At 40.7% G+C, this 21,792-nt stretch overlaps 3 protein-coding genes and 1 non-coding gene across 9 annotated transcripts; 2 read left to right on the forward strand and 2 right to left on the reverse strand.

The window, feature by feature from the left end:
• Positions 1 to 240: 240 nt before the first annotated feature.
• Positions 241 to 5,872, forward strand: LOC119719550. 3 transcript variants are annotated; one of them, XM_038189018.1, is made up of 7 exons: positions 241 to 279; positions 1,700 to 1,905; positions 2,008 to 2,388; positions 2,755 to 2,872; positions 2,991 to 3,105; positions 3,348 to 3,443; positions 3,633 to 5,872. In XM_038189018.1, the coding sequence occupies exons 2-7, from the start codon at positions 1,737 to 1,739 to the stop codon at positions 4,923 to 4,925; spliced, it is 2,172 nt and encodes a 723-aa protein (XP_038044946.1). In that variant the 5' UTR covers positions 241 to 279; positions 1,700 to 1,736; the 3' UTR covers positions 4,926 to 5,872. The 3 variants fall into 3 exon arrangements, with proteins under 3 accessions (XP_038044946.1, XP_038044945.1, XP_038044947.1); XM_038189017.1 differs by lacking the exon at positions 241 to 279 and adding an exon at positions 391 to 508; XM_038189019.1 differs by lacking the exon at positions 241 to 279 and adding an exon at positions 391 to 497.
• Positions 5,873 to 5,923: 51 nt separating this feature from the next.
• Trnas-aga lies at positions 5,924 to 5,996 on the reverse strand. Its single transcript has one exon. It is a non-coding gene; the product is annotated as a tRNA-Ser (tRNA).
• A 697-nt stretch (positions 5,997 to 6,693) lies between these two features.
• On the reverse strand, positions 6,694 to 17,635 carry LOC119719277 (tRNA N(3)-methylcytidine methyltransferase METTL2-like). Of its 3 annotated transcripts, XM_038188667.1 has the most exons (9): positions 13,500 to 13,637; positions 12,142 to 12,305; positions 9,605 to 9,696; positions 8,759 to 9,395; positions 8,604 to 8,664; positions 8,280 to 8,419; positions 7,770 to 7,876; positions 7,537 to 7,602; positions 6,694 to 7,180 (listed from the first exon to the last, which is right to left on the reverse strand). In XM_038188667.1, the coding sequence occupies exons 2-9, from the start codon at positions 12,282 to 12,284 to the stop codon at positions 6,999 to 7,001; spliced, it is 1,428 nt and encodes a 475-aa protein (XP_038044595.1). In that variant the 5' UTR covers positions 12,285 to 12,305; positions 13,500 to 13,637; the 3' UTR covers positions 6,694 to 6,998. The 3 variants fall into 3 exon arrangements, with proteins under 3 accessions (XP_038044595.1, XP_038044598.1, XP_038044596.1); XM_038188670.1 differs by lacking the exons at positions 12,142 to 12,305; positions 13,500 to 13,637 and adding an exon at positions 17,549 to 17,635; XM_038188668.1 differs by lacking the exon at positions 12,142 to 12,305 and having other exon boundaries at positions 13,500 to 13,670.
• LOC119719276 (RNA-binding protein 45-like) lies at positions 13,755 to 20,420 on the forward strand. 2 transcript variants are annotated; one of them, XM_038188666.1, is made up of 11 exons: positions 13,755 to 14,085; positions 14,737 to 14,953; positions 15,229 to 15,355; positions 16,000 to 16,125; positions 16,601 to 16,798; positions 17,055 to 17,198; positions 17,320 to 17,455; positions 17,560 to 17,661; positions 18,069 to 18,211; positions 18,317 to 18,462; positions 18,947 to 20,420. In XM_038188666.1, exons 1-10 carry the CDS (start codon positions 13,907 to 13,909, stop codon positions 18,439 to 18,441), a joined length of 1,497 nt encoding a protein of 498 aa, XP_038044594.1. In that variant the 5' UTR covers positions 13,755 to 13,906; the 3' UTR covers positions 18,442 to 18,462; positions 18,947 to 20,420. The 2 variants fall into 2 exon arrangements, with proteins under 2 accessions (XP_038044594.1, XP_038044593.1); XM_038188665.1 differs by having other exon boundaries at positions 18,317 to 20,420.
• Positions 20,421 to 21,792: the final 1,372 nt, after the last annotated feature.

The raw sequence follows: 21,792 nt of genomic DNA on the forward strand, positions 1-21,792 counted from the left end.
AGGAAGCCACGAGACCTAAATAACTGATTATCAAACATAAAACTGACGTCCTTCATTTTCGGTACACTCCTCGATGAAATCCGCATTAAATATATAAATATTTATCACATCAATAATGTTTTTTATTGGCCTCCGTAGTTGATGAATACGCGGCTGAATACACGGCTGAATACGCGGCTGTGGTATCTGGCCGAATACGCGGCCAGGTTCACTCAGGTTTTTTTTCTCACATATCCATACCAATGACGTCTGGGCCCTGCTCTCCCTCTATCACCAAAGGTACGACTGAAAGGAGGTCAAAGAGCACCCGTCTACTTGACCCAAGATATTACGGAAATCGGGAATCGAGCTGCCGACTCGCTGCGCTGCGCTGCCGAGAGAGCTAGGGCGATCTGTTTTTCTGCTTAAAATAAAAGAGCTTCGCGTTGCCGTGGATTTTATTGCTGAAAGAACAGGCAGAAATGAATTTCACGAAAACTAATATTCTTGTGATTTAGGTGAAGAGTAGGTACCGTTCAACATAGAATTTAGAAAGTATTTCACTTGTAATTTCAAATCATGCAAATTGTCTTTTCGAATTTTCTTTCGTATTTGGATTTTGGGGAATCCCCTTCATGCCCTTTGTTGCGATGACCCCTCCTCCTGTTTTTCTCATGCCATACAAGTTGATGTTTTCATAGTTTAAATGATTTTGCATGACCTCTTGAGTTCCAGTTTAATTTCAAGTGGTATTCATGTATGAATAAACTTTGTTTTGCAAACGACTTGTCTACTCTTTAACATTTTTGTAAGAAGGTAATGTTGACAACGATTTTTTCATTTAACTTCATGGGAATGGTGTTTCTTTCATTGTCAGATTGTTAGACCAATGTCCTCCAGTTCCCAGCACCTCTTAACAAGATGAAGTTTATTAATTTTTGAAACCAACATGACCAAATTTGTGTTCCTTTCACTTTATAATTATATTTTTTTTTTCATATATATTTTTGTACTTTATTATGTTTGTTATATTGTGCTGTAAATACAATTAACTTTCTGGCCCTTTTGGAGGGAGTAACATAGGCTCCGCCCTTTAAAAGGGAAAGATGATAGCCTTTAGATTTATTACTTAATAGCCTGGTCAAAGTCACATGAAGTGTGACGAAACCTGAGAAAATACAGCGTTCATATCAAAGGATGTGAAGATGCTGGTATGGAATTTGATCCCCAAAAGATAAGTTATAATACCAGACAAAAATTACGGGAAAGGTTGAAAACGTCATAATGAATACTGTAATTGTGACTAAAATAAATCTGTGCTGGGTAATGGATATAAAATGCTGCAGTTTGTCGGTGTTTTCATACAGTATTTTTATTTCATACAGAAATTTATTTAATGGTAGTGGTGGTGGGAAAATAGAACTTCTGCATGGTAGCCATGTACGTAAGTGGGATTTTCTTACTATTGTAAATCCAGAAATGAACAAAAGGTCTATTTATGTACATGTGTGTCATTGGTATCAAGTTAAATACATGTAATACTGTATTCAATTGTAGCAAATCTAATAAAAGGAAAATGAAACAGAAGAAATTTAGGTTTAGAACTTTTGTACGGATTGTATTTAAGTTCAATTGCAATTTGCTATATCATGCACATTCCCAAACATTATTTTTGAAGAGTAATCGAAATTTCCTTTCTCTTTTTATAATTTGGCTGTAGATCACATGTAGCTAAAGGAGATTCTGCTTCAATTTAAATGATGGCTTCCTATCAGAGACCTGCCGATGATCTTCAGACGGATGGGTCGATGGATCCAGATCAGACCGGTCCAAACCAGAGTGGAGCCAGTTTGGATCAGTTGAAGAGTGAACAAGCTCGACTGTTACAACAACTCCAAAGTTCTGATAACTTGTCAACAAACGAAGGTAAAATTTAAGCATAATAATCAACAAAGTTTTAAACAAGCATTGCTTAGCACATTTTTTTGTGTTACTTAAACTGATTTATTTGTTCACTGATTTTGGCAGAGACTGGCAATGTGGCAAATCCCGAACCAAATGGTGCCATGGCAGGCAGCGCCTCGTCCGACCAACAGAGAGCGACAAACAAGTCAATGACATTCTCCGATACATCGTCAGTGGTCTCCCCATTGGAGATATCTATGCCGGGGCTGCAGCCGTTCCCCAAGGCGGGGAACCAGTTACCAAGCAGCTGGAGTGACTGCACCCTGTCCGGGGCCGTGCCGTTCTGTCTGGTCATGCTCAACAAGCAGAGCTGGGAGTTCCAGAGTATCTTGGCTGAATTCACCGCGGCGGACTTGACAGTGAAGAAGATCGAGCGCGTAGAGAACAAGGACCTGTGGGAGAAGTTTGAGTTCGAGAGGAATAGGATGCAGAAGAATACAACAGGTGGGCGTGGCTTAGGGGAAGAAGGTGGGGGGGAGAGATGGAGACAAGATGGAGGAAGAGCAGAGAAGTGCATTTGGGAGCAAACTAAGAAAAGATCGATTTTGGAAGGGGGAAAAGCCGGCCCGTGATATTTCTGGAGCCCACACAGCACAATGCCCATAACTTGCATACCTCATTTATTCATTACTCAAAACTTTTAATAAAATGGAGACTCTTCATTAATGCAAAAGAAGGGAACAGACTCCAAAGTATGAATGAAGGCATCTCCTAAGACAAAATTTCAAACATCTTCTTTAAGAAATCGACTAGAACAGTTTGCAAAGATGAAATGTTCATGTTGAAATATTACCAAATCTTTGTAAACAGAGGTGAACGAAGTGTACTTGTTTCATGGGACAACAGCTGACAAGGAGCAGATCTGCCACGAGGGGTTGGACCAACGTCTGAGCAGGATTGGGTACTTTGGACGAGGCATCTACTTCAGGTGAGTAGATTTTCCTTGGAGAGATTGTCAAGACAGCGACAGACAAAGAGACAGACAGACTGACAGCCACACACCCACTGACGGACCTAACTCAGTTTGGTTCTTCTTTTCTTTTCAGCAATGATCCGCGGAAGTGCGTGTCTTACACGCAGAGCGACAAGGCGAATCCCCAGACCTCTCTACAGACAACCTGCACCATCTACAAATGCCGAGCATTGCTGGGAAATATGAAGGTTTGTCAGTTGGGGCATTCAAGCTTGAGGATTGATTTTTTTTTCTCTTTGCTTTGTTAGATTGTTGGGTGTTTTGATGCCCCTTTACCCTCCTATGGAAACATGCATTGTCAGCCTGGTTACTACTTGGGTCAATATTAGTCAAGACCCCCATTGGTTTGTACACAGTATGCCAGGAGGTGAGAAACAAACATTTTGGCCATTGGTGACCTCTTTGCTGGACTTTTTTCTCTGTTTGTTAGGTCTACCCTCCTGGACAGCATGCCAAGACCCTCAAGAGAGAACCGGAAGTGGAAAACCAAGAGCCAGGGGGCCCAAAATACTACGATTCTGTCAAGGTGATTCTCAACATTTCTTTGGAGCTATTAACCCTATCAGAACTGTAATAGCGACTGGGCTTATCATTCACAATCCTAGATGATTCCACATAAAGCTTTAGGGGCCACAATTAAAAAAGGAGGACTTCCTATTCTGTGATGATTTGTATGGCACAATGTCATAATAAGTAATATTATTCTGTTTGTCAGGGTCATGTCAAGCAGTATGATGAATTCATTCTCTACAAGAGTGAGCGTGTCATGCCAGAGTACGTCATCTCCTGCTTCTTGCCAGTCACGTCTTCCAGCCAAGATTCTCTGACTGCACCGACGGTCGTTGCATCGACCAATCACAAGGACAGAAGAGATGAGGATTTGTACGGCGGCTTGGATCAGGAGGAAGTGAGCGCGGAGCTTGAGGCAGGAGCTCTGAGACGGCCTGTGAGAGATGCTAATGGGAGGAGAGAAAATCTTGAGGAAGATTTATACGGAGGAGCGGATGAGGAAATCAGTGCGGAACTTGAAGCTGGGGCACTGGGACCGCCAAAAGGAAATGTTGAGGGGGAAGAAGTTGAGATGGTGGAAGATGAGGAAATGAGCATGGAACTGACAGCAGAGGGGTCGGAGAGACTTGGGGTGGGAAGCAAGGACAAACATCCAGAGTTGGAGGACAATCATCCGGAGTTGGAGGAAGAAGGAGATGTCTACGAGCAGCTGCATCAGAAGGAGATCTTGGAGGCAATCCAAAAGCAGAAGCGAGAAAAAGAGGAGATGGAGAGACAGAAGGAGCGGGGACATGCTGGAAGGAAGGAGAGACCTAGAGAAGAACCTCATGGTGTCATCGTGAACCAATTGCAGGAGGAACGCTCGGAAGAATTAACAGTAAGAGGGAGTGATCCAACTAATGTAGCAAATAAGGGAGGCAAGGTTGTCCCGCAGAGGCCAGCACAGCTTCCTAAGTCAGCCAGTGACCCGGGTATCACTGTGAACCAACTGGGGGAATCCCGGAGACACAAGAAGGAAAGCATCGCGCCCGAGTTCCTCCCCTTGATCCTGGAGGTGCGGGAGCGGGTCCAGGAGTCGCGGAAGAAAGAGAAAGAGATGGAGCAGCAGGGCCAGATGAAACGAACTCAGAGTTCCTCTGAGCGCAAGACTCCACGCTGGGTGCGGGAAGACCTGGCAGCCGCGTGGACTCCGGGAGAGTATGCAGAGCAGCAGAAACTGCTCTCTAAGGTGAGGGAGAAGGTTCATGCCGACCGGAGGGCAGAGGAGCTAGAACAGCAGAGATATAAAGAACAGGGAAGATCACCGGGAGTAACGGACAACTTGCAATCGCTCGGTTACCAGGAGGTTGAAGAAGACGACGGAGTCCAGGAGGTGCTTGACGTGCTGCTCGTGCAGTTCATGGACGTGACGGCATGCGAGGACATTGTGGAAGCTAGGGAGTGCCTCATGAAGGCAAATATGGATGTCAATAAAGCAATCATCAGCTACATCAATTAAGTATTGAAGACAAGTTGTTTACTGGTGCCCACCAACGCATCCGAAAGCACCCCGTGTCGGCTAATCTCTTGAACTCCTTATTGGCTCCGTGTACAAGTACCCCTTAACAGTAAGACACTATGGCCATGTGCACATTCAGAATACTTATGTCTTCTTGTAGTATATTGATCCATAAAGTTTTCAGACAGCTACGATGTGAATTTTTTTGTAATTCCTGAAAAATGTCAAAAAAAGACATCAATTCACTTTGGGAAATTTCAAACCACTGAAACATACATTTTGTAAATTTGAAGTACATGTTCAAAATTCAGGCAATTTTGTGGGGCTCAGCTATGATGGTGAACGGAATATCATCTTGTGCTACATCTTTTCAGAAACTACTGTTTATCAATGAAGCATTTTCACTAACCCTAACAGTCCTGAATCCTCCAATTTCAATATAATTTTGCACACCCCCTAGTGAGTACACTCCGTTTCCCTAAAAATGCATCAATTCTCTGCAAAACTCTGCCATGTTACAGTTTGCAAAATCTTCAGTGTACATGTACTAGTTGCCTGCTTCAAAGATTTGAGTTTTTAACCAAGAATTATGGCCTATTATTAACCTTTGTAAATCATATCATGGTGTTTTGAAACGGCTTGTACTTCTTGACTTCTGATTGCCAATGATAGTTCCCTGTTAATTTTTTGAAAATGAAATCAAGGATTCCTTCAAAATATTTGTAAACCATAAAAACCAGCATTTAACCGCTTTAGTGTTTAACCTTTTGCCCAGTTTCTTCTAAAATGATAATGAAAGTTACTTGTCAGGTGCCACTAAATATTTCCAGTGGTTTAATCATCAAGTTTGTTTTAAGTACTTGTTCAGCCATAATTCTTATACAATTGCATCAATGTCATGTGAAGAACTCAATAAATCAAATTAGGTTTTGCCCTTCACCGACATTTAAGCACCGTATACTCGGTGTGTTACCTCCCGAGTGAAAGTTGGAAAAAAATCACTCAGGTGGGACTCGAACCCACGACCTCCTGCTTTCTAGTCTAGATGTCTTACCACTCGACCACCAAGCTAACGGAATCGGTTGGCTGGTTCGAATCTGATGAACATTTGTACATAGCAGCAGATACTGCATAAACTATTATAAGATGGAATTTGCGTCGGGGTGATATAAATAGTGTTTAAACGTCGGTGAAGGGCAAAGCCTAATTTGATTTATATCATCCCGACGCAAAATTCCATCTTATAACAACTTAATACAAAACGAAATATATGTATGACATAATGATTCTAACTACTGCATTTAATGTGGCATCACACTGTAAAAATTATGTAATTGAGCCGTTTGAAATTGATTTTAATAATAATTTATTAAAATTTCACACTGAAATAAAAGACGACCCTTTTGAATTCTTTCTTTGTCTTGCATGCATATTTTTAATTCCCATAACATTTCAATTGTACAATGATTGTTACTTAAACCAAGCAAGCAAAAATGCTACCTGTTAACCCCTCCTCACCAGCTAGGCAGCTGCAATGGAGGCTACTATGCAGTGATGCTTACAAGTATGTGCAGTGAGGCGTGAAAACTCGGGGCAAGGGGTTAAAAATTTGATATCCCAAATTTATCAGCTTGTTAAAAAACAAAAATTCCAAACATTTTTAAAATGCCACCGAGGTAAGTTTAAAATCAAGTCTAAAATATCATATAGTTACAGGTTAATAGTAAACTTTTATTTTGTGGGGACAAGTGCAAATGTGTAAAGTTACTTCCACAAAAGTGTGTTCACCTCTGAGGCCCCAAAATGTGAGTGAAACAGCGCCCTAAATCATTCAGGGATAAGAGCCAAATTTCGTGCAGCTGCTAAGCACAGAAATTTACCAAGTGCAAAAAATATTTGCTCATCTAAAACAGGTCACCAGCCAAAATGCCATGCAATGTATATTTTGCCAGTGACTGGCTCCCAGTAAACTTTTGCTCAGCCAAGAAAATCTGCTTAACAGTTTTCTACTTTCCAAAGAAACTCATGAAATTGGAATATTTGTGTATGATCACCAATTTTTTTTGAGACGACTCATTCAGACATTACACATCTTTGGTCCGTCTGTCCATCGGCCTGCGTTGGCTTTCTGTACTTGCACTGCATCCAGACCCGATACATGGTCAGCTGACGTCCCCGGTTCACCTGCAGACGATGGTCCACGATGTTCTGCTCCTCCACTAGACCGGCTCCGGTGAAGAGAGTCCGTAACTCGTCTGGATTTTGGAAGGAAGAATATAGTCAGCGGAAGAAATTAAACTTTGTGCAAATTGATTGAATGAACACTGAAAAGTTCATGAGTTTTTAAGAATACTGTAGTTCAAAATTCTGAAGAACTATTAAGATGAGAATTTTCAGCACTAAGTTTTTTTTCATAAACATCCTTAGCTATGACTCTTGTGAAATTATTGTGGTAACTGATTTAAGAAAAACTTCAAAATGCTGACATTTTCAAAATGCTTAGAAAACAAACCAGCTAATAAACTACGGGAGTTAGAATAACCTTTTCAAAATCCATTTACTCAAAGAGATAAATCTCTTTTATTTTAAGAAAAAGGACAAATTGCCTCACCTTGCGTGAAAAAATAAACCAGGGTTCCATCACCTCTGGCATAGAAGTGATCCGACAAACATCGCCCTAAAAAAAAATTACAAACAAAAAAGTCATGAAATCATGAACGATGATTTATGGTGTCATGTAATATGTTACGGTTTTTGTTTGTTTGAGGGAGCTGTTTACAGCATAACTGTTTTCTTTTTATTAAACCAAGTCTATGAGGACCAGGCAGGCAACTGCTTACAAACCTTTTTTAAAGCGTAGCTGTGCCATGTCGTAGCGTCCGTAATCCCTCAGCAAGATCAGCCCACCTGGCTTGAGATAGCTGGCTAATCTATGCAACGATTTCTGCATTCTGAAATAAAAATTGTGAAATTAATTCATATTTTTAAATTGACAAAAATGGCATCTCAAAATGTTAATAAACACAATACTTTGAACTAGGTTAATTAACCCTAACTGCCCATAACCAATCAAACTCCAACAGTAGGTTAGTGTTTAAATCTGTTGGGATAGGTACAGTTCCCCTAAACACATGGTCTTTTACACTGGGGTTGGCATACCTCCAGAAACTAAGTCCAACAGTGTGTGTGTACAATTTCCCATGTGGGTGTTGGAATTTGCCTGAATGGGTATGGTTCCTAGTAAATTAGGCTGGGGAGTTAGGGTTAAAGAAAGTTTGATGGAAATTCTTATGGATGTTTTTATTTTTAAATACCAAAAAATCAACAATGTTTGATCAGACATGTGGCTCTTACTTTTCCGGGTGGATTGCCGACAGCACAAATATGAGAATGACTATGTCCAAACTGCCCTCTGGAAATGGCAAAGCTGCACCCTCATCTGTGATGTCACAGACAAAGGCGTGGCATCGTTCAGGGCTGTACTCGTGGTGTTGCTGAAGAAAAAATACACATTAGGAAAATGAAACAACAGAATTTTTTATTTTTTTATATTTACATTTTTATAAATTATTCATTTGATCTGTTCTACATTTGTGTACTACAATTTTTGTAGAGTCAGAATTTAAGATATTTCTTGCGAACTTAAGCGTTACAGAAATGTTGGTCTTTAAAATGTACCTTAACAATGTCTATTGCCACACTGGAGAAGTCACAGCCGTAAACAAACAAACCTGGGTCACTGAAGAAAAATGGAAAAAGAATTTACTCAAAATAATCAGATGTGGTCAATATAGGTCATGTTTCAAACATGCAAAAAAAACAATGATACTCACATATTGGTTTGAAGAATTGGAAAAATAGTGTTTCCGACTCCGCACCCAACTTCCAGAATCCGGGTCTTCGCACTCCAACCTGGAAACTTTTCCCCATCCGATTCTTTTTGCGGATTTGTCAAATTACCGCTAGTTCTCTCTTCCAAAGAACCGTCAACTAAATTCAAATTTCCTGCAAACTCTCTGGCGCCACATTCCTCAGAAATTCTAGTGGCAGCCTCATTTCTCTGTGGTGAATCTGTGTCGGCTCTACGAGGAACTTTAGTTTCCTCAACGACACCTTCAATCAACCGATCATCAACTTTGGCAGTGACGTTGCCAAATTCACTTAGTTGGGTTTTAGCAGATGCATTGCCCTCATTTTCCAAGCGATTTGTTCCTTCTGCACTTTCTGACAACTTCGGAAAGTCCTCAGAACTTGGTTCTTTTGGAGACCGTTCCAAGTCTGGTTGGGTTCCTGGGGTGCTTTGTTTTTCCGTGGGTGGGGAGCTGTCCTGTTGGATTGGTCTAGAGGAGGGTGACGTGGTGGCGAGTTCTGGGAACTCCGTGAAAAGCCAGTGACGATCTTTGAAAAAGCGGTTCTGATGCTGGGAGTAGAAGCCGTCCCACTGACTATCAGCTTCGGCTTCTAATTTGTCTGTGGATTGAAAATTAAATAAGACCATAAGAATGTCTTTAACTTTGATAAACTTTGATGATTGATTTGTGTCGACGATTAGTACACAGACTGCTACTGGCATATTTCACAGCAATTTCAACTATGGTAGAAACACTTTTTTTCTTTTCTTTTCTTTTCTTTTCTTTTATCTTTTTGGAACATTTTGAAATAGTTTTAAAAATATTTACCTCTGAGATCTGGCTTCATGTATTCGCAAGAATTGGCTTCCACTTTCTTTTGTGCTTCACATATCTGGGCTTCGCTCCAAACCACATTATCCCTTAAAACAAAAGAGCAAAAAGAAACAGAGATGTAAAAATATTCAAGTACAAAGTACATGTATTTGAGTGAAATTTAGTACTACATGTATTAGTATTAGCTTTGGCTAAAGTTAACCTTTTTGCTTTGCATATTTTTATTTCAATGATTATCACAAGTCTGTTCCTTAATTAAAGGGAATATACATCATTTGCTTTTGCTATAATTTTCAGAAATGGATGGAATTGGGGGGTTGGAAATATATAGCAAATATAGTTACACTGACTTTTTTGAGGTTTTGGGTTCGAAAATGCTATAAAAACAAAGAAAAACAATCATTTTCCTGTAGTCTGGTTCCCTGACTCCATATAAGAAGAAACAGAGCAGTGTACATACATTGGGGAATCGTAAGGTCAGGGAACCAGTCTAGCTGGCTTGTACCCGTTCATAGGTGTGTAATCGATTGCAAACAAGTGCGATGGTCAATTGGGGCCAGTATTTGAAAAAAGCCAGTTTTTTCCAACGCTGGTCGGCCGACAAGCGTTGGAAATTGATACAAAAATACCACTTTTCTTGAAAATGACAGTATACCAGGTGCCATGATTTTACAGGATGCTTTACACTGTCATTCACTAACCAGGCGCGGATCCAGGGGTGGGCCGCGGGGGCACGTGCCCCCCGTCAAATTTAGTCCACAAAATAATAAAATGAATAAAACAGGGGGAAAAAGAGGTGGAGGAGAGAGAAAAGGAGGGAAGGAGGAGGGCAACCTTCTAACAAAAATACCGGCGCCGATATTAAACATCAGCGGCATGCAAAAATTGTGTACTGGCCGTATGACACAGTACTGGGAACTCGAGAAGCTTCGAAATAAACCGCGATCCCACCGTACGTACTCCATACGTAACCCTGCATAGTATATCGGTTTATGAAATGCGATTCATTATGAGCGTATGTACCGGTATGAAAAACACGCTCGTGTCTGAGCGCAACATACACGTTGTACGCTGCTCTTTGGACCACACTATTAGTAAAGGGGTGTGTTTTCGTAAGAACAATTTGCCAGCATTTCTTCCACGCGCTTTCAAGGAGTCCAAAACATGTCAGTTTCCGTAGAAAATTTCCGTAGAAAATCTTATCTTATTGATAAACTGATAATTTAAACTTGATACAAAACATTAGAAAGCATGCAAAAGTTTACAAACTAAGTCTATACAATTCCGTTCCAAAAATAAAATGCACGAAAACAATTATGCAGACGAAAATGGTTATCAAGTGAAAAACAGAATAAACTTAAAAGGCTTGTTAAAGCAAGAGTGTATATTAAACCAATGAAAAAAATGCTTATTTAACTTTAAAAATTTTGCTCAAATAACTCAGGAAAAGAGGGGCCAGGAATCGCCTCAGATTGCACCACAGAGCATCCAATTATCAAAAATTTCCCGGGGCCCTTAAGCGGGCCCCGACCCCACGCCGAAAGACATTCGCATGTGCAATCCGCATTATTAGTCCTCGGGACAGATCTCCCTACGCATCCTTAAAACAGTTTACAAACTAAGCCTATCCAATTCCTTTTCCGAATAACATGCAAGAAAATTATTATGCAGTCGAAAATACCTGGTTATCGAGTGAAGAACAGAAGAAACTTAACTAGGCTTGTATTAAGAAATACAAGAGTACAATTTTAAACCAATGAACAAAAAATCAAAAAAACACATGGTGTTACCACAAACCGAAGCGATAATGAAAAAAAAATCCTCCAATCTTCACAACATGTTGCTGAAATGGGGCCAGGAATCGCTTCAGATTGCACCACAGAGCATTTCTGGAATCAAAAATTTCCCGGGGCCCTTCAGTGGGCCCACGCCCCGAACCTCACGCCGTAAGACACTGCACCGCGTTCGCATTAGTCCTTGGTCCCAGCCCATCGCCCGTTGCAACAGTTTACAATCTGAATCAATACAATTCCTTTTTTTTTTTAAATACAATGCAAGAAATTATGAAGACGAAAATACATGGTTTGCACATTTAAAGTACACAGTAGCTTAACATTAAATTTTGTAAAAACAAGAGTATATATTTTTTTGAATCCTTGTAAGCTTAACAACTTTTGCTCAAATAATTCAGGGGGAAGGGGGCCAGAAGTCGCCTCAGATTGCACCACAGAGCATCTAGAATCCAAAATTTCCCGGGGCCCTTAAGCGGGCCCCGGACCCCACGCCGTAAGGGCTTCGCGCTCCGCGCTCGCATTATTATTCAGAGCAAAATGCTCTAAAAGTTTGCCCCCCGTCTAAAGAAATCCTGGATCCGCGCCTGCTAACAGTCCAGCAAGGTATTTCAAAATGATTTGGTAGTTTTATTGTTTGATGTTTGCAAATGTTGTATTTTCCCTTTAAAACCCTTTCATAATTTTTAGGGACCACTGTTGAGCTGGTTCCCAGCCACTGCAACTGGTACTCAGACTTACCACAGTTTGTGGTGTACTGGCGCGCTGTCTGAGAGCCTGCAGGCGAAGCTGGGAACCAGTGGCTTTCTTAGATAGTGAGCTGTGCTGTCGTGAAAAACCAGCAGCCGCCGAAATTTAGAGATCAAATTCATGAGTGTTTGCATGACAGCCGGATTTGTTCATTTCTGCGGGGCAAAAAAATTGTAAAATTGTCAAAACGTGGGAAAGCAATACATAAGCATGAGGAGAGTAATCTGGTAAATTATGATTGAAAGGTTGGTAACCATGCATGGCAATTGATGACATAGACATTTTCTGACAAGATGATGATAATGACTATTTAGAAAATATCCAGACATCGTCATTTTAAAGTAACCATGTAGGCCCCTAAACTGATAATATACATGTATAGTGATGTCATATGACATTGTATGACTGTCATTGTTTGACATGACAAATGACATTCCCAATGCCAATGACAACGATGACAACCAATGACAAAAAGTAAAAATGTGATAGATTGTTTACAGGTGAGGACGGGATTACGTTATCCGATGAAAAAAATCTATTCATTTGCGCGAATATTGTACTTGGGCAGTGGTAGCCCCATAAATGTGGCCTATTTACTGGACTGCCTCCGTAAACATAGGCCACACATCCACATGTACAAAAATCGTGTCGACGGAGCCAAATTTTGATTTTCACATTTAGGCTTAGTTTGTAGGGTTTTTTTGCTTTAGAAGCATACTCACCCTCTTTATAGGCTAATCAGAAAGTGCTGCCTTTTTCAGATGTATATTTTTCGTGAAATTTCCAGATTCATTTTTACACGTTTGTGTATCAAAATTTCAACATGAAATTTCACAAAAATTAGACATCTGAAAAAGGCAGCACTTTCTGATTAGCCTGTAAAGAGGGTGAGTATGCTTCTAAAGCAAAAAAAACCTACAAACTAAGCCTAAATGTGAAAATCAAAATTTGGCTCCGTCGACACGATTTTTGTACATGTGGATGTGTGGCCTATGTTTACGGAGGCAGTCCAGTAAATAGGCCACATTTATGGGGCTAGGGCAGTGGCAGCGAGAATTTGGGGCACTCCACGAGTAAGGTCACGGAAACAGTGGCGTAGCCACGGGGGAGCGTGGGGGGGGGGGCGACAGCCCCCCATGAAACCTTGTCGCCCCCCCCCCACCCACTGAGATTTTGAGTTTCTAAAAAAATTATCATTGATCTACATGACGCCCCACATGAATGATGAAATGTTCCAGCCCCCCCCCCCCCCCCCCCCCAGCGCCCCCCCACTGAAAAATTCCTGGCTACGCCACTGCACGGAAACATCACGTAGGCCTACTACCCTAGTTCTAGGATTTTCAATTTACCACGCATTATGTTGAAAGACTTTGTCAGTGTCCGTCAGAAATCTGTTCCCAAACTGCGGTCTCTTGTCATTTTCTGCGGAACACATGTTGTTGGACATGTTGAAATTTTCTCCGCCTGTTTCTTCATCAAGTGCGCCCTCTGTTGTTGCTCCATGACAAAATAAATACGCGCCTTATTGGGCGTGAAATGGGGGCATCCTTCACCTTACAAAATAAAGAGAATTGGGCGCTGTTGATCTTTACTAACTCAATGTTTTCGCGAATCCTTTGGGCGATATTAGTAGCCCAGCGTAATCTTCATTGTGTTTTTGTGCCGAAAGATCGCACTCGAAGTGAACAAAATATTTTGTAGATTTTTAAGGGGAAAATATAACGATTTTCCTTGGAAGTTTTGCTGTTTGGAGAGGATGTCGTCAAGAAGCGAGTCTTACTACGGTGGCGGATGGTCCGATCAGTCTGGTCCGGCTGGCGATCGGGACGATGATCGCGATCGCGGGGGAAGGTTCGGGTTCGCCGGGCGGGATCGGGACCGCGGAGAGCGGTCGGGATCCGGCCGAGTCGACATGGACAAACCGCCAAACAGCAGGTAATTTTGATGGTCAACAAAATAATTATTTAAGGTTTTTTTTAAAATGCGATAAATACATTTATAAATATCAAACATATTGAAAACTCTTGTACAAATATTAAAAAGTTATTAAATGAAGTTAAACATGTTTTAAAAATGTCAAAATGTAAACATGCAATTGCAAAATACAATTTTCACAAAAAAATATAATTTTAAAAGGTTGAGTTTTTTTATTTGATCTTTTTCTATTTAAAATGAGCCCTTAAACATGTTTAAAGAAACGTTGCTTCCTGATGGCACTTTTTTTCATCATTATCTCAATGAAGGTGAAGGTCACTCAACTCATTGCAAAAATGTTGAAAAGATGTGAATCTGGAACTGAGAGTGAGATAGTGAGAAACATTTCCAATTTTTGGTAGAAAAAACTTTGAAAATGCACTCGACTCTCCATGGACTTTGTACACAACCAAAGAAGTGGCGTCTGGATGTAAAAAAAAAAATGAAAATTTTGATAAACTATAAATATTAAACTTCACTCCCTACAACATGTATTTAAATTTCCATCCATATTTTGTCATCACAGAGTCAGTGATGTAACTATCTGATCAATGTTCCCCAGCCTGACTGAAGCATTTTAAGATGTGATTTATTCTCATTTCTGACTTTCAGACTCTTCATCGTCTGTGGGAGGAACCACACGGAGGCGGAGCTTAAGGAGCACTTTGAGCGATTTGGCACGATCGATGACGTATGGCTGGTCAAGAACAGATCCACCAATGAGAGCAAAGGAGTGGCTTACATCAAGTACACCAAGGCCTCCGAGGCGGCCATCGCCATGGAGGAAACAGACAACAAATGCATCGGGTCCGACCCTAAACCACTCAAGGTATAAACCTGACAGTTATGAGACTGAAGTTCCTAAAACTGTTAATTGCAAAGTTTTTTCCAGCAGGTTTCTCCCAAACTCAAGGTAAAAAGTATAGGATACAAAGTTGAAAGAATAGCAAAGAATAAAAGAAGTCACAGAAGATATTTTAAATTTAGTGAGAATAATTGAAGGCCCCAATTCATGGAACTACTAAAACAAAGAACACTACTGAGCAAATTGAGGTGCTTCAATTTTCTGCCCAGCAACTTTCTTTTGTTTGAATTGTTCTCCAGGTTTTGATTGCCAACTCCCGACGTTCAGGAAGCAAGCAAGACATCGACGGACAGAAGGAGCTTATGCGTATCTTCATCATGGTCCCTAAGATCTACACGGACGATGACGTCCGAGAAAAATTCCAAGGTATGCTTTCACAAAGACCATGTCAAAACGAAGTTATCCTTTAATTCTAACAATATTTGCAATACATGTAAACATGCTGAAATATCAAAATCTTAAATCTTGATAATGTTGGAAAATGGGCGGTTAAACACAAAGAGGTTAAGAATCAGTTTTGCACATTAGGACATATCTCTCAAGTTCATTCATGAGTGAGTATCATTTGTTAACCCTAATTACTCCCTAGGCCTTATTGCTAGGATGTAGCCTCAATCCTGCAAAATCCTCCAACTGGCCTCATGGAAAAATAGCATATAGCCTCAATCCTGCAAATTCCTCCATTATTTCTTGAATATGGTCCACGGAGAGGTGACCACTGCCTGAATCCTCCAAATCCTCCAGCTATGACTGTCAATAGGTTGAGGCAGAGGCAGTGACATCCTGGAGCAGTATGGAGGATTTTAAGTATAATCAAGGACTAAATTTATGCTAGGCTGAGCAATACAAGGTCTGGCCCAAGACCTTGACACAGTGTGTCCTCCGAAATCAGCAATGCACTTTTGCCATGTAACCTCAATTTCTCCAATTTGCAAAAAGGATTTTGGAGGATTTGGGATGGTTAGGGTTAAAGAAAGACTAATGTGTATCTGGCATTTCTTCTCCGACAGTTTATGGTGAGATTGACCATATTAACTTACTGAAGGACAGGCGGTCCGGGGAGAACAAAGGATTCGCTTACGTAAAATTCCGCAAAGTTTCCAGTGCGGCTGTCGCTATCGAGAGCTCTGATCGAGGTTTGTCCAATGTGAATTTTTAAAAAGGTTTCATTATAATTGTCATGAGCAGGTTTTGAACCTGCGACCACCAGATTGCTGTTCTGGTGCTCAACCAACCTGAGCTATCGAGCCTTATTCCCCATTTTGTTATTTTCTTTGTCAGAAGCCATGAACTCCGTACATGTTTAGGCCATATATAAAAGGATCGCACTAAAGTTACGATGCTAGCAACATTAGCAATGCTGCAAACCCGGAAAATAGCAAACAGAGATCGCTCAGAGACGATGTGACTTTTCATTACAAATCTTTATTTAAAAGACAAAGCCAGACTGACAAGGTTTACTAGATTTCACTGTTTATTTTATAATTTTTTAATCACCAGGCATGTATTTATAGTCATTGTACAAATCACGAGAAACAAGTTTACCTTCAAAAATCTAATTTGATTTCATAGAAGTACATTTTATGTTCAATTTTTTTAATTTTTTTTTAGGATTCAAGGCTATATTAGCAGAACCTAAAGGCCATCGGAATCGCGACGAACCAATGCCGGGTCAGATGCACGAATCCGCTTTCACCGGGGGAGGATTCCGGCCCGACTCCGCCTTTGATCCACGGTCCAGCTTTGCCTCTCCCGTGGGTGGGGGGTTCCACACCTACGAGCCTAACTCCTACCACCACCCTGCCACAGGTGAGATGGGGGTGGGGCTTAGGGGTGTTAGGGCGAATTTTGTCCAAGGGAAATTTTTTTTGGTGATATTCAGTCACTCTTTATTGCATTGTTAATATCTCTTGACAGTCAAGAATTGTGCTTAGCATGAAAACCAGCCAAAACGTTGTTTGTTGTGTAGTGCTGATGACTGGCACTCGCTTAGCAAATGAAAATTAATCTTGTTCTGCAGTTCCAATTTCCGTAAAAAAAATTTTTTCCTGCTTCCCCCAACTAGTGACAGATCCACAAATCTCGCCCAAGCTCTACGTAGTTGTTAACGGCAGCGTCACCGAAAGTCAACTGAGGGCGCTGTTCGATCTGGTACCCGGACTCGAATACTGCGACCTGAGACAGGAGCGAAGCGATTTTGGAGTCAAGGGTACAAACAAAAATCTAATTTCCATATTTTTTGTTATTAATATTTGCAAGCCTTGAAGAATTTTGTTGATTGTTTTTATGACAAGGTGAAGAGGTATTTACGTGTTTGGTTTCATGTACAGGTATTGCCTACGTGCGTTACAGTACGGCCGTTTCAGCGGTTTACGCAAAGCAAAAGTTGGACCGTTTTGAGTACCCGCCCAGTTGCCCGCTGTCGGTGAAGTTTGTCGAGGAGCCAGGCTCACCGACGGACACTGTGTACGTTATACTCTTTCATCTTGCTACAAAAACATATACCAACATTTGAACTAGTTTGTTTATTTGGCATAAATGATTTCAATTTTGTCTTACCTGATTTTCAGACGAGCGCAAGTCCAGCAGGGGCAGGCACAGTTGCCGAGTTACGCCATGGACCCTACCATGTTACGTCTTCCGGCCCAACAACCGCTGGTCCACATCGACTCGTAAGATAGAAAAGACAAATATTCAAATTACAAATCGCAGCAACTCTAACTCCACAATTAGTGTATCTGTAGAAATTAACGACACTTTCCTATCATTTTCAAACCTAGCTCAATTCATAGTTCGTTTTATATTCAAATTACCTGTTGAATAATGCATGTTTCCTCCTGTGCAGTGAGTGCATGGAGAGACTGTTCATTGTCTGCAATCCTGTGGCCCCGCCTCCTGCGGTCTTGACGTTCATTTTATATTCAAATTACCTGTTGAATAATGCATGCTTCCTCCTGTGCAGTGAGTGCATGGAGGGACTGTTCATTGTCTGCAATCCTGTGGCCCCGCCTCCTGCAGTCTTGACGTTCATTTTATATTCAAATTACCTGTTGAATAATGCGTGTTTTGTCCTATGCAGTGAGTGCATGGAGAGACTGTTCATTGTCTGCAATCCTGTGGCCCCGCCTCCTGCGGTCTTGACGGACATCTTCTGTCGCTTTGGCAACCTGATCGAGTGCTACATGCTCAACAACCGGAACTTTGGCTACGCCAAATATGCAGGTAAAAACTCTGCCAGTCTATAGACTTAAATTTGCCAATCAGTAAGTCAGCAAATTTTTACCTACTAAAGATATCTTCTGTGTGTGTTGTCTCGTTGTTTCGCAGATAAGAGCAGCGCCCTCAAGGCCATTGAGATGATCCACGGCCAGGAGGTTTCTGGGATACGCTTTAAGGTCATGGTGGCCGACCCCCAGACCAACGACACGCGCAAACGACCCCGCACCACCTAAGGCCAAACCGCAGTGGATGAGGTAAGTATATCAATGTCTTCCAACGGTAACTCTAAGCGAAAATTTACTGAACAGAAAATTGTAAATTTCCAAAATTACTATTTTTATCCAGTGATTGATTTTGATATTGCATATATTTTTGTAAAATTATGAAAATGCTATATTTACTTTTCCAGAGCAGCTGACTAAATTTCCAGTGTTTTGATGAAACCAATGTTTGTTTTTTTGACATAAACATTTGAAACTTTGGTTTGGTTAACTGACAAATTGACAACTTTCACTAACTATACAAAGACAGGAACATTTTCACTGTACTTACAAATGAAAACAGTTAAGTTCACTTTGAACACAAAACTAACCTTATCAGCAACGATTTTCCTTAGTTCCATACCTACAGCAAAAGGACTTGGATATTAATTCCAAAATATTACATACCTGTCTTGCACCAAAGCTTGTTCCATTTTGACTTTGTGTACTGACCACTTTCATTCCTTTCCACACACAGACAAGGAGACTGACTAAAAAAAACAAAAAAAACAAGCAAACCCCACTGACCCCAACTACCGACCTCCCTCACCTTTGACCTTCGCAAGTGATTGACCCCGCAAGACAGTCACATTTGACACTTGACCCGATGACCTGATGATAAGGAAAAAGAAAACAAAATTCTGGAGACAGAAAAGCAGTCGCTGGATGACACGAGACTGGCTGTCGGGAAAACGTCAGCTAAATTGAGGATAAAGACATAAACGGAGGAACTTGTTACCATGACAACGTCAACAAAGCAGACGCTGACATGAACTGAAAAACAGAAGTCGGTCGAAGGCACTCAAAGGAAACACCAGCGACTGGACAAAGCGTGACCCGACCAAGCAGAGAGACATTGCAAAAAAACCAACGCCTGATTTTACTTTTGACTGGAGATGCTGTAGCGACGACAACGCAAGACGTAACCATGCACTGTTATTTTGCGGAACACCTCCCGAACTTTGAAACGCCATGACTCGCTGACTCGAAACCCAACGAACCCAATCTGCCACAAGACGACACAGATGCGACCAGATGGCTTTTCTGACGTAAACAGGAGCACTTTCACGCTGCGACAACAACGAAAAAAACAATCACGTGCATAAATCGGAGCGGAGTTCTGCTGACACGAACAAACGTGGAAGACACAACCAGCACAGGATTACAAACCGCTTGACAGAGGACGACTGTCAACGTTCATGGGAAACCATTTGACCCACTTAAGTATCTGACCTCAAACTTAGACCATTTGAATGACCTTGTGACCCACTAAACTGTACATACAGCAATCATTTACCACACTAAAGTGTACATACAGAAATGTTGTTTGTGGACCGTTTTCTTTTTCATTGTTGCATATAAACAGCAGATTTTTGTGCAGTTTGTCTCTTTTTCTTTGAAAACCGTTAGACTTTCAGGCAACGAAATGACATGTTTGGACTTGATGAACAGAATCGATAAATAGTAGACTGGTCAAAATTTGTTTCTCTGTATTCAGCTGAACTTTTGATTTTTTTTTTGACTGACAAGTGTTTTGCCTCCAAGATTTTGAAGCTTATCGCAGGCTTAAATATAATTACTATCTATCGCTTACTCGCTTATACTCTGTTTGGTCTTGGGTGAGGAGAACCAGTGAATTTTTACGCCCCGTGCATTACTTCATATACACAACCGTGAACTGTTTACCAACTAAACTTATTCTGCATTGCACTCAATTGTTAGTACCATGGCAACTGTTTTATGGGTGTGGCTAACTCGTAATCATAAACAAGACATTACAGTTTCTGTATTTTGACAGTTCTAATTGGCTACAGCTTGGGGCAAAAATTTAATGACAAAATAAAATTTTGGATTTCGAATGGATGCGTCGAGTCAAACTAAAATTCAATATCGCAAGGACTGAATTTGGACACTAATCAGCGCCCGTATACACTGCTCAGAGTTTTAGGCCCCCCCCCCCCCAAAAAAAAATAGTCGGTCTCTGGTCAGCGCATGCGTCGATTTTAATCATGCGCGTCAATCTTCTTCTTTTTTTCCAAATTTTCCGCGGTAGATCCAACAGCGCCCTCTATTGTCGCACCTCCTAAAATTTGTGTACCAAGGAGCACCAAGCAATGGGAAATTGCACCAAGGCAAATGATCGAGGGCACCAAGGCAAATTATGGAGGACACCAATGAACATGAAAACACAAAAAAAGCAAAAATAGTTCCCCACCTTGTCTGTACAATCCAAGCTTGGAAAAAAAAAGTCGCATCGCTGCATCAATTCTGGAACTTTGGTCTGACCAGAGACCGAGATTTTTTTTTTTTTTTGGGCCTTATCATTTTTTTTCTGGTGCTGGCAACTCGTCCTTTGTGTATTTGCGTGTTTCAGTTCCATGTTAAGTTACCCTTAATTAATACAAAATATGGAGCAAATGATAGTGAAAAAAAAAATTTTAAGGAGGGAATTTTTTACTTCTCTGTTTTGTACTTTTATTTCAGGATAAGTGTGAACAATTGGATGTGATACATGTTACCTAATAAAAACTTGAGAAGAAAATAGAACAAAATGCTTTTGTTTCTTCATTTTTTTCTAGGTCTGATGTTTATAAATCAGCCCAGAATCCCCATTTAAATAAAAAAAGTTTATTTCATTGTGGGTTTTGTAAGCCATGAGAACTCATTTTACTCTCGGCTTTGTCATATAAAGAGGCAAGATAACACACAAAGTTGCCTCTCTGGCTGGTTGGATTCGAACCCGAACCTTTCGATTTAGAGTCCAGCACCTTTACCCAGTGAAACCACAAAGCCTTTAAGTGGTAAAAAAATATTGAAATTCTCAACAACGGGATCGACTACAATAGATGGATAACACAATATGACACAATCTCATGCTTTTGTCCATTTTTTTGGTGGTTTTTTAATTTTTACATTTTTTCAGCCACAGAAAGTGGGATACAAAATAGCTGACGACATTGTACATTTCTTAAAACAAGTACGAGTGAAACAACGGGCATGCCTGTTTCCGAGATCCATATTCCGTCCGAAGACCGGGGAACATTTTTTTAAAACAATGTACACGCGCACACGCACACACGCACATCACAAGAAGAAAGTTAAAATCTAGGATTCAAACCAATAGTAATTTAAACAGTAATGCTTATATAGCGATACAGTTTTATAATATTCAACATACTCTATAGGCAATTTTCGTTTCACATTATAGAAGACCTTTTTTTTTTATCTACAATAAATTTTGTACATAAACATCACAGCAATTATCTATTTCTTACAATTTTTGGTTGACAGTTTTTTTTTTCCTTTAAAGATGTTGGAAGTTCA

This window comes from Patiria miniata, unplaced genomic scaffold, assembly GCF_015706575.1.
Source record: "Patiria miniata isolate m_02_andy unplaced genomic scaffold, ASM1570657v1 HiC_scaffold_8, whole genome shotgun sequence".
Classification (NCBI taxonomy): Eukaryota; Metazoa; Echinodermata; class Asteroidea; order Valvatida; family Asterinidae; genus Patiria; species Patiria miniata.

Bases quoted from the DNA above. Each gene is read 5' to 3' on its own strand.
- LOC119719276 (XM_038188665.1), top strand. From the start codon at position 13,907: ATGTCGTCAAGAAGCGAGTCTTACTACGGTGGCGGATGGTCCGATCAG. The intron at 15,356-15,999 runs GTATGCTTTCAC...CTTCTCCGACAG, and splicing joins CGTCCGAGAAAAATTCCAAG to TTTATGGTGAGATTGACCAT. The intron at 18,212-18,316 runs GTAAAAACTCTG...GTTGTTTCGCAG, and splicing joins TGGCTACGCCAAATATGCAG to ATAAGAGCAGCGCCCTCAAG.
- LOC119719277 (XM_038188667.1), bottom strand. From the start codon at position 12,284: ATGCAAACACTCATGAATTTGATCTCTAAATTTCGGCGGCTGCTGGTT. The intron at 9,697-12,141 runs GTAAGTCTGAGT...TTTTGTTTTAAG, and splicing joins CCAGTACACCACAAACTGTG to GGATAATGTGGTTTGGAGCG. The intron at 7,181-7,536 runs GTGAGGCAATTT...TCCAAAATCCAG, and splicing joins GGTTTATTTTTTCACGCAAG to ACGAGTTACGGACTCTCTTC.
- LOC119719550 (XM_038189018.1), top strand. From the start codon at position 1,737: ATGATGGCTTCCTATCAGAGACCTGCCGATGATCTTCAGACGGATGGG. The intron at 1,906-2,007 runs GTAAAATTTAAG...TGATTTTGGCAG, and splicing joins TAACTTGTCAACAAACGAAG to AGACTGGCAATGTGGCAAAT. The intron at 3,444-3,632 runs GTGATTCTCAAC...TCTGTTTGTCAG, and splicing joins AATACTACGATTCTGTCAAG to GGTCATGTCAAGCAGTATGA.